Source organism: Aristolochia californica, unplaced genomic scaffold, assembly GCF_029961685.1.
Source record: "Aristolochia californica isolate CCGP_79_NKW_82.1479 unplaced genomic scaffold, dmAriCali1.0.hap1 SCAF_3, whole genome shotgun sequence".
Lineage (NCBI taxonomy): Eukaryota > Viridiplantae > Streptophyta > Magnoliopsida > Piperales > Aristolochiaceae > Aristolochia > Aristolochia californica.
Genome location: NW_027181992.1, coordinates 27,734,664 through 27,746,761, shown reverse-complemented (window position 1 = coordinate 27,746,761; position 12,098 = coordinate 27,734,664). Strand labels below are relative to the sequence as shown.

The window sequence follows — 12,098 nt, the reverse complement described above, 5'->3', positions numbered from 1 at the left end:
AAATCATTCTACCACTGAAAAAGAACTTTTAGTTGTTGTTTTTTCTTTAGAAAAGTTTTGATCTCATTTGATTGGTACTGAAGTCATTGTTTACTTTGATCATGCAGCCCTCCGTTATTTGATGATGAAGAAAGAGGCAAAACCAAGACTAATAAGATGGATACTTCTCTTGAGTGAATTTGATTTGGAGGTCAAAGACAAAAGAGGGAGAGAAAATCGTGTCGCAGATCATTTGAGTCGTTTAGTTCATGTGCAGGATGAACTTCATTTGCATGAAATGTTCCCTGATGAGCAATTGCTCTTCGCTAGTGTGACATTACCTTGGTATGCGAATATTGTAAATTATTTGGTTACTAATATGTTACCTCCTGGTTTGTCTAGGGCACAAAGAGATAAAATCAAGAGTGATGCCAAATACTATGTGTGGGATGACCCATACTTATGGAAGCGTTTTTCAGATCAAGTGATAAGAAGGTGCATTCCTGAAAATGAAATTAGTTCTATTCTCACTTTTTGTCATTCTTATGCTTGTGGAGGTCACTTTGGACCTAAGAGGATGACCAGAAAAGGGCTAGAATGTGGTTTCTATTGGCTGTCTTTATTCAAAGATTCATATTCTTTTTGTTAGTCATGCGAACATTGTCAAAAGACAGGTAATATAGACAGGTAATATATCCCCAAGGAATGAGATGCCACAAACCCCCATACTAATTTGTGAATTTTTATATGTTTGGGGCATCGATTTCATGGGACCATTCCTTGTATCTTTTGGTTATGTTTATATTTTGCTTGCTATTATTACGTTTCAAAATGGGTAGAAGCTAAGGCTATCAGGACTAATGATTCTAATGTTGTTATAGATTTTATCAAGTCTAATATATTCTCTAGGTTTGGAATTCCAAGAGCTCTAATAAGTGATCGAGGCACTCACTTTTGCAATTGAACTGTGGAGACTTTGCTGAGAAAGTACCGTGTGACCCACAAGGTGTCGACTGCCTATCATCCGCAAACTAGTGGATAAGCGGAAGTGTCAAATCGAGAGATCAAGTCCATCATTGAAAAGATGGTCAATCCAAGCAGAAAATATTGGAGTTTGCGCTTGGATGACGCCTTGTGGGCATATAGGACGGTGTATAAGACGCCCATTGGTATGTCACCTTATCGGTTGGTGTTTGGGAAACCATGTCACCTTCCAATTGAGTTAGAACACAAGGCTTATTGGGCCATCAAGCGTTTCAACATGAAGATGGATGAAAGTGGAGAACACAGGAAGTTGCAACTACAAGAGTTAGAGGAAATTCATAATGATGCCTATGAGAGTGCAATGATACAAGGAAAAGACGAAGGCTTTTCATGACAAGATGATCACTAGGAAGGAGTTTAAACTTGGTCAAAAAGTCCTTCGATACCATTCACAACTTCGTTTGTTTCCAGGTAAGCTGCATTCTCGTTGGATTGGACCATTCGTTGTTACTAATGTTTTTCCTCATGGTGCAGTTGAATTTCAAAGTTTAGCGACTTCCAAAGTGTTCAAGGTGAATGGCCATAGACTTAAACCTTTCTATAAAGGTTTCCAAGTGGAGAATGTGACAACATTGGACCTTAAGGATCCAATTTATACTAGTTGAAGATAGAAGCATTGAGTCGAGCCAATGACAATAAACAAAGGCGCTGCTTGGGAGGCAATCCAAGGGGAGCTTGTTCCTTTTTCCCTTTATTTTCGCATTTATATTTTGGTTATTTGTGCCTTCTCTTTACATTTGACCTTACATTGGGGACAATGTAAGTTCTAAGTGTGGGGGAGGGGATTTAGGTTGACTTCGAAATCCATTTTTTTAAAAAACAAATTGTGGGGTTTAATGATTTTTTGGTTGTCTATGTCATGAGCAAGATTAAATTAGGCTCTTGAAAGATTCATAACATGATCGAATAAGTAATATTTCAACTGAAAATGAATTAGTCTAGTTATTTTCTTTGAGGATGGTAGGGACTAAATTTGGTAGACAAAAGCATGTGAGATTTTGAGCCTTTAGACTAACACATCCATATCAGTCTCATTATATTCTTTCATGAGAGATAATCTTCCATGGATTTGTTTCTCTAGAACTTGCCTTGATTCTGTTTGAGGTCACATTGAGACATGCATGCATGAACATGATTAAGGCCCTCTTTGTTATAAGCTACATAAGCCAAATAGCGTACCTCGTAATTATTATTTTTCCCTTTTTTTGAACCCCTTTGAGCTTTATTGTATTCTTTTTTTTTGTGAACCCATGTTACACGCTTTAAACCTGAAAAAAAAAAAATTCCCAAGCTATAGAGCTAGTGGAGCATTGTTCATCACTATGGTACATGTGGGTGTGAAAGAAATAAGTGTGGGGGTGTTTGGATTTGTGATATGGCAATGACTAGTGAAATGGAACATGTTTTCATCCTCAATTCATGAGCTCAATTGTTAGAAAAAATAAATAAAAATAAAGAAGAATAAAAGTAAAGTGAAGAGAAAAAAGAAAGAAGAAAGGAAGTGATGGAGGGCATGGCTTTTAAAGTTACAAACTGTCAGTGCTCATAATTCCTCCTAAAATTCCAAGAAAGGGGTCTATTCATACGAGATAGATACAAATTGAAGAAGATGCTGAGTGGAGTGATTGGATTTACATGTCTAATATATTTGAGTTTGAGTTGATTCATTTTTTCTCCACTAGTTTCGATGGCTTTTGATCTACATTCCCAAATATTTCCCACCTTGATCCTAAACCCCGTTACAACCCTTCAAAAGTCCTTATGACTTGTGTTATGCATGTGATCTGAGTGGTAGAGAATGAGAAGATATGCAAGCCTATGGTAGATCATTTTCATAGGAATGAATTTGAGAGAAACACATACCCTTCAACCACATGAGAGTCGAGTGTTTATTTCTGTGAGGGTCTACTTATATAGTTTACTCCATCTTTGAATGAAAATGCTTACTAAGTAATTGTAAGTTGTTTAAGAATGTTTGTTCATGATATGTTATGAGTTTTGAAGAGCTTGGTTGTTTTTGTTGATGGCGTTACAACCTTGGTGTTTTTGGGAAAATGATTTGAGTTTTGTCGAGGACGAGCAAAAGTTAAGTGTGGGGGAATTTGATGAGAATGAAAAATTTCATACTTTAATCTCCTAATGCTTAGACTTTTATAATTATTTGGTCCTAAATATACTCAATATTTTTATATTTTTATTTAGGATGAAAATGGAAGCATTAAGTGCAAAACGAAGTTAATTGGGCGATTCTGGACAGTTTCAACATTGCTGAGTAATTTAGGCATAAATATCTCCATCCGAGTTGGATGGAGATATTTATGCCTAAATTACTCAACAATGTTGAAATTGTCCAGAATCGCCCAATTAACTTCGTTTTGCACTTAATGCTTCCATTTGCATCCTAAATAAATGGAGATGATTAAAGATGCTATGGAATTACAAGAAAAATTTCTACAACTTTTATGCTTTAAGTTTTGGACAATATGTGCTTTATCCTGGTTGAAACGGTGCTTTAAGTCACGGCATGTGCACTGTGACCCAGACCGGGATACACGAAAATAAAAACTCTAAAACGGGAGAAAGGAGGGGATAAAAAGTAAAAAACGAGTTCAGCGCCCCAGACCCTATTTGCTCTTCTCCAGCTTTTCCTCTCTCTTTTCTCTAGTTTTTTTCTTGAGATTTCTTCATGGCCCTGCATGGCTAAACTTTTAGACTTGGTCAAAGTAACAAACTAAAGCCTCGGTATCAATACAACTGTAAGATCTGATTTATTTTCATCATACAATTTATGTTTTGAGTATCTGATGTTCTTCTGAAATTTTTCTTCATGATTGTCTCGTTTAATTCCTAGGAGGCCTACTAGTTTATTACTCGTTGCAATCTACTGCTAGGCTAGATGTCAAATCCGTAATTGTTTGATCTCTCTAACTCGTGAAGCAATTGAGATTTGATGATTTGCTACGTCAGAAATTATTAGATCTTGAGAAGAATGTTGGACTAAATTAAATGCAGCCACTTGTGCTTGTGTTGTTTAGCTCCATCGATCTCTCTAATTCTTAAGGCTGCTGCTAGATTAAACCTTTAGCGCTTGTCTTGGGTTGTTTAGTAGTTAGGGTTAATTAGATCGCTTGTTTTCTAATTAACTACGAAAGGAGAGATAGGAAGATAGTTCTAACAGTGAATATTCAAGTGTGAATTGATATATGTTTGCATCGATGATCAGTTGTGGAATTTTGATGGTGGATGTTGACTTAGACCAAGGTTTGTTCTCTTGATTGATTTCAATTCTTTTAATTTGAATTGTTTCTAAGTTGTTTATTTTTTAGTGTTTTCGTTATACTCAAAACCCCCCATCCTTGTTCACAGAGCATAAAAGTAGACTAATCACTCTTCGTGGGATCGATCCTTACTCGCACTACTACATATATTTTTAGAAGTAAAGGTTTTATTTTTGGTTGCCTGCGACAGCACAACAGTTAGTCAACAAACTTAAAATTTGAACTTCATCTTCATCTCCTACTTCAAACTCATTTCATTCATCTACAAGAAATTCAACTTCAAACTTGGTGTTAGTGGGGATGAGTTCATGTGCTCTGGAAAACAGTTTCCAGTGTTAGTGCCCCAAAATAAGGAAAATATAAAAAAACAAGAGAATGAGTAAGTTGTAATAGTATACTTAATTAAAACATAATACTTAAACCCCAAATTAGGTAAAACAAACATGATTACTACATGAATAAGTAATTTAATGTATAATTAAAATATAATAATATACTAATTAATTAAGATATTATATTATTTAATGATTGCAGTTTATTGTACAATAATATAGTAATTACGTGAGCCAATTAAATGTGTACATGATTAATTTAAAAAAAGAATAAATAAACAGGAAAAATTGATCAAATGATAACTTTAACACACTATATTTTTACGTATTATTGCATCGTCCGAAGGAAAAGCAGTACTAGAGGCAATTGGAACAAATTAAATTGCATCGTCTGGAGGAAAAGCAGTAGATAAGAGTAGAATCCGCAAGCTTTTTTCTTTTATAATAAATATCATACATGTGAAACTCGTATGTGTGAACTGCACATGCGAGTTCGCATGTTGTGCGGGATGGGACGTCGAGGAGGAAAAATAATTTTCCCCCTCAACTTTGGTATCCAGGGGTTTTGCACGGCATCGGCGAGAGTGGTGGTTGGTTGATCTGACGGCGGCAGCAGGCGGTGGAAGGGGGTGATGACGATGGGAGAGGGTTCAGAGCATCTGCTCTAGCTGGGGTATGATGAGGCGAGGGTGAGGCTATGGGAGTCGACAGTGATGGGCGGCAGAGAAGGTGATGTGCGGGGGGAAGGATTAGGTGCGGCGGCAGCGGTGAGAGGGAGAAGGGAGATGGAAGCCAAGAAGAGACGAGAGAAGAAGGAGACTGAAAAAAAAAATTGATGAGTGTGTGACGCATCCCGCCCACTTCATCCGGATAATTTGCAATATACTACGGAATCCGGATTCGCAAAATTAAAATGTGGAGATGATTTTTGGATTCATCCTTGAATAGAAATGACCATGTTACTCTAATAAAATCATCAACAAAAGTATTAAATTACTTAACGCAAGAAACATTTGAAATACTCAAGGGTCTCCATACATTAGAATGGAGCAAGGAAAAAGGAGCAACACCTTTAACTTCATCTTGAGGAAAATAAGTGGTTCTTTGGTGTTTGCTTAATTGACACACCTCACAATTTAAGCAGGAAATAGACTTTAGAGAAGGAAACAAGTACTGAAGTGAGGACAATGATGGATGCCCTAATCTATCATGCCATTGTTGTGCCTCTGGCTGAGAAATAGAAGCCACAGTAACTTGCCGCAAATTTAAGTAGTAGGGAGCCCCTTTTTTCATGGCCACTACCAATCTTCCGTTTCATCGTTAGATCCTAAAAACACAAGAAGAATGAGAAAAAGTGATAGAACTATTAAACTTCTAGGTTAACTGGCTCACAAACAATAAATTTAACAAAAAAACTGAGGAACAAATAAACATCATGAAGCTGAAGTATAGGAGTGGCAAAGGAGGATCCCATCCCAAGGACCTTGGTTTGAGATCCATCCGCTATGGTAATAAATTTATTTGGTAAACATGGAGACAATGAATGTAAAAGACTTTTATTACATGTGAGATGCTTGGAGGCCCCAAAGTCATTTATCCAAGATGAATAGGAGGAGGTGGCATAAATAATAGCTGAGACAGTAGTAGCAACAGTAGTAGTGGAGGAAGAGATCAAAGTTTTCAGCCTCTACAATAGCTCAAAGTCATCATCCGAGATTATCTTCTTTCCTTTCTGTGACTCGGATTTCTCTTTATTCTTTTCAGTACTATTAACTAAGGCTTGATTAGCAATAGCCCAATCCAGCTTGGCATGAAGTTTCCAACAAGAATCAACAAGATGATTTAATCCTCCACAATAAGTCCTCCAAGAACTAGAACCAGCTTTACAACCTCTCCCTCTACCTCCTTTAGAGTTCCCACTGTGAGCTATCATGGTTGAAGTTGTACCTCTTTTACCATTGTACATAGTTGAGGATATATAAACCTAATGAGTGGAAGAGGGGTTTGGGGTCCGATGTAATGAGGCACTTATATCATCAAAGGATGAAAGTTCAGATCAACTAAGGAGTTGCGATTCAGCCACTTCTAAGTGTGGCTTAATATTAGCTAAACATATAGTAGCTGCTAAAGCCCCCAACTATTTTTTTTTTGAATTGAGATATTAGTTGAATAACACTGAAAAATTTTCCACTCTTGAATAAGTCCTCTTAATCGGGCTAAATACTTATGCAAATTCTCCCCCTATTTAGTATTGAACATAGTCCAAAATATATCATATAACTTTTTCAAGTTTTTGGTACTGGAATATAATTTGGCACAAGTGTCCCATATTTGCTTCATTGTTTCAAAGTGGGCCACATTATTTTCCACATGCTCTTCCATACTATTAATTAGCCAACTAATAACAAGAGTGTCATCCTTGAGTCAGTTATGAGTCATCTTCTTCATCAATGGGAGGAGCTGGTCTAGTTAAGTTTCCTAAGAGATCTCGAGTGATAAGGAACCTCTTAACTGATTGAGACCATCTTAAATAATGTGATAACCCTCTTAAGGGTATAGTAGTGATCTTAAGTAAATCACTTTTATGTTCCATATTATCCTCAGCCATCAAATAATAAACAGCCAACTATTGATTTCAGGATTCTATACTATCAAGATCTTCAACATAGAATGTTGGAGAGAATAAGGAAGAAGGGGAAGAGAAGAGGAGAAGACGAAAAGAGGAGAAAAGAAGTGAGGATGGAAGAGAGAGAAAGGGATAGAAGTGTTCACGTGAAGGAGAGAAGAAACAGAGAGAATTCAGTTTGTGGAAGATATCCAAACCATCCCCTTAGCCTTTATTTATAGATATCAAGAGTACATAGATTATAAGTATACTCTTCACCCTAGAGAGAGTGAAGAAGAGAAAAAACATAAAATATTTACAATAATGTCACTTAAGCTTGTCTATGCCTTTTAACACTTCCCCTCAAGCTGGTGGTGAAAAAACATCGTATATCCCTAGCTTGGTACATGTAGTGCATAGAAATTTGGAGTTGACTAACTTCGTGAACATATCAGCAAGTTGTCTATGAGCTGAGACATGTTTAAGACTTATGATTCCTACTTTCAACATTTCTCTCACAAAGTGATAATCCACTTCTATATGCTTAGTTTTCTCATAAAAAATGGGTTGAAGGCAATGTGGATCGTTACTTGATTATCACAATAGAGTTCCATAAGGCCTTCTTTGTGGAATCCCAATTCTGCTAGAAGAGATTTAATCAATAGAAGCTCACTTGCCGCATGGGCCATGGATTTGTGTCCTGCTTCTGCACTAGACCTTGTAACCACATTTTATTTTTCACTCCTCCACCTAACAAGGATGCCTCCAACTAGAGTGCAATATCCTAAATTAGAATTTTTATCATCTGGTGATCTAGCCCAATCTGCATCGGCAAAGCTTTCAATATTGAAATGACCATGACACCTATATAAGAACCCTTGTTCTGGTGCCTTTTTCAAGTACCTGAGAATCCTTTCCAAATCTTGCCAATGACACAACTGATGTTTATGCATATACTGAATGACCACACTGACTACAAAAGAAATATCTGGTCCAGTCATAGTGAGATAAATAAGTTTTCCAACTTGCATCTAGTATTTTCCCACATCAACTTCATCTCCCGAGCCAGTACATAGATTTGTATTTGTTGGAAGATAGGCCCAAACCCACACGAGCAAGGAAGGCCCACATATCTGAGAGTATTATAAGATGGGCCACACAACCAAGAAAGGCCCACAATATGGGCCCAAGCACATAAGAAGTAGGACCCACCATGATTACCGCGAGCTGGCATCCTTATCACATAAGTTGGAAGATCAAGAAGGACTCACAAAGGCATCTTTATCTTATGGTCACGTCCTAGAAGAGTTCTAGTTTGAGTTATGTTTGTCTTTTATCTATATTGTGTTATATAATTATTCTAGGACTTATCTTTAAGTGTTAGATTTTGGGTGTAATTGGGACAAATGTAGTTTTATTGTAATTGGACTCTACTACCCTTCCTCTATTATAAATAGAGGATCATGTACTCTGATTATAATAAGTTAATGAAGTCAATGAAGTATTTCTCTTTTCCATAAATTCAACATGGTATCAGAGCAAGTTCTATGAGTTGACTTGGTCAAGCCCCAGAGATAACAAGATCTTTTTCTTTAAAACCTAAACCCTAAGTCTAGGTTCGTAGTTATTTTTTTCAGTCTTTACACTCGTATATTTCTTTGCTTTTTTTCACCTCTATAATTAGATTTTCATAGAGAAAATTATATATTGACGAAAATATATTTGAGTCTCCTTTCCAAGGAAAAAATATTTTTTCCAATCGGAGTTATCTACAAAGAGAAATCGATATTTGAATGATCAAAGGTCAGATTGCTAAAGAGGTTTGAGCAGCAGCAGAAAGCATCAACTTTTGAGGTATTTTATTCTATCAAGAACGAGACTTTATATAGATAAATATATATATATCAAAATAAAAATATTTAATTTTATTCTCATACATATTCAACCAATTTTAAATCAGATTTATCTACAAAGATAAATTGATATTTAAAGCAGGGAAGGTGCAATTGAAGAGTCAATGGTCATGCTGGAAAAGAAGGAGAAATAGTGCTTAGTTCGGCCAGATGACAGAAACCGAAATCTATCAGATTATTTATCTTTTGATAATTATATTTTATGAAGTAAAGTTATGCTTGGATGAAATTTATTTAAGTCTAGTTTCAAAAGGAGAAAATTTATGTCAATCTCATATATATTTAAAGATATATTTGCATTGGAAGAATCAAAGTTCATGCTGGTATTCTGTTGTATTGAAAAATTCGAATTTAAGCCCATTTTTTTGCATCACTGTTTGAGCTTCTATATTAGGAAAGTATCTCACTTCTTCTTGTTTTAAGGGCTTCTTACTACATCTATGTTATTTGGGGTTATTGTCGAATCTATGATATTTGGTTCAAGCTGGGATAACTGCCATTACCTCCTAGCTTGAGGGGGAGAAGTAGAAGAAATACAAGAAAAAGGTATCTTATTCCATATGTTGTGGCAAAGTTTTATGTGACCAAAATATTCAAGAAAGGGGGAGCACAAATGAAGCTTGTGCATCTAACAAACAATATTTAGATCGGATTATGATTATTTCATGGGTCCTTCTACAAGGTTTATTATATTGGTTAGTGTTATATGTATTGGAAGATGGTCGTGTTACATTATAGGTGCTGATATTATGTCTCTTTGGATGAGACATTATTATTGAAGAAGAGGTGGCCTCAGTACCTTTTCCCATACCATAATTTATTTGACTCTCAAAAATATCACGGTTGGGACACCATGGGAGTCGGTGCCCGGATTGGGACACTATGATAAATTTAACTCTAAAAAATATCACGGTTGGGATACCATGAGAGTCGGTGTCTGGATTGGGACACCATTATAAATAAACCTACTACCCCCCCCCCCCCCCCCCCCCCCCCCCCCCCTGTAATGGCTTTCATTACTCCTACCACTTGAGAGTCGTTGTCCTGTGGAGAGACATGGTGCTGGACACTTCGGAGCAATGCCGATAGACAGACTACCTACAAATGACAGAGTGTGCACTACATCCAACATTAGGACTGGAGTATGGAGCAATCTCTAACCAACTAGGAGTGATTTTTACTCTCACTTATATTATGCCAGCAGGACCTCATGAAAGAATCCAACAGCTTGAGGGGGGAGTGTTGGAAGATGTGCCATTTTATACATCATTTGCAGCAAGATGGGAGTTCAAGTTATTCTTTTACCCCCAGCTTGAGGGGAGTGTTGGAAGATAGGCCCAAACCTACACGACCAAGGAAGGCCCACAAGATGGGCCCAAGCACATAAGAAGTAGGACCCACCATGATTACTACAAGCTGACATCCTTATCACAGAAGTTGGAAGATCAAGAAGGACTCACAAATGCATCTTTATCTTATGGTCAAGTCCTAAAAGAGTTCTAGTTTGAGTTATGTTTACTTTTATCTATATTGAGTTATTTAATTATGCTAGGACTTATCTTTAAGTGTCAGAGTTTGGGACAAAGGAAGTTTTATTGTAATTGGACTCTACTATCATCCTCTATTATAAATAAAGGTTCATGTACTCTGATTATAATAAGTTAATTAATTCAATGAAGTATTTTCCTTTTCCATAAATTCAACAGTATTTGTTTCCAAAAGGGTGTCAACAGGGTCACATCCCATCATTCTTGTTTCTTCAAGTAAGTCAAGAACATATTTTCTCGGTGATAAGATAATACCTTGCTTGGACGGAAGAACATCAATACCAAAAATTTTCTTAAGGAGTCCCAAGTCTTTCGTCTTGAATTCACTGCATGTCTTATTTTTTACTTGACTGATACTATTGATATCACTTCCTGTCAATAACATCATCCATGTATATAGCTAGTACGATTGCTTTCTCAGTATGTTTGACAAATACAGAATGATCCACAGAGCACATTGTGAACCCAAATCGAATCATTGCTTGATTAAACTTATCAAACCAGGCTCGTAAAGATTGCCTGAGACCATATAATAATTTTCTTAAGGCGGCACACCAACTCCCCCTCAACCACATATCCACATGGTTTTTGCATAAAAAATTTCTTCTTAATATCGCCATTGGGGAAGGCATTCTTTACATCTAGCTTAAAGATAGGCCATAAAGAATTAGCAGAAAAAGATAATAAGAGATGTACCAAGTTGATCTTGGTGACCGAAGAAAAGGTTTCATCATAATCAATCTCATAACATTGGGTATAGCCTTTAGCCACAATGTGAACTTTTCAGGCGGGCCACTGTGCCATCCGGATTCTGTTTGACAGTGAAAACTCATTTACAGCCCACCTGCTTTTTTCATATGGTAGAGAAACAAGGTGCCACATTTGATTCTCATAAAGGATTGTCATCTCTTCATCCATGGCTGCTTTTCATCTCATATTCTGTTGGGCCTCCTGATAAGATGAGGAATAGCAACATAAGAAATAGAGGCAAGAAATTGATAGCAAGATGGGGATAACCAATGGGTGGATAAAAAATGAGCAACGGAGTGAGAGGTAGAGGGTCGGGTGCAAGCCCTAGGTTCTTTCTGAAGAGGAATGGGTGGGGTATCAAACAGATGACTAAAAGTAGGGGGTGGTGAAGGACAGTGTACCTGAAGGAATCTGGAGACTCCACAGGTGTAGAGTCGACCAATGCTTTAGGTGGCAGGGAAGGTACATCAATATGGCCATGACTTACTGAGTCATCAATCGGCACAATAGGTTTAGGAAACTCATTTGCTGCAAAAAAAAAAAAAAAACAAGTGGGCCACTGGTGGATGGATAAAAGGGTTGTTCCTCAATTAACGTAACAGCACTAGAAACAAAAAATTTCTAAAGAGACAGACTGTAACACACATATC

General features: G+C 36.8%; 1 protein-coding gene across 1 annotated transcript in view; it reads left to right on the top strand.

Moving 5' to 3' along the window:
• Positions 1-1,357, top strand: part of LOC137959500 (uncharacterized) — a 1,464-nt gene extending 107 nt beyond the window's left edge. The window contains exons 2-6 of the mRNA XM_068806862.1: positions 108-463; positions 629-653; positions 819-888; positions 986-1,066; positions 1,126-1,357. Coding sequence (XP_068662963.1) covers positions 108-463; positions 629-653; positions 819-888; positions 986-1,066; positions 1,126-1,357 — 764 coding nt within the window. The remainder of the gene's footprint in view (positions 1-107; positions 464-628; positions 654-818; positions 889-985; positions 1,067-1,125) is intronic.
• The last annotated feature ends 10,741 nt before the right edge of the window (positions 1,358-12,098 follow it).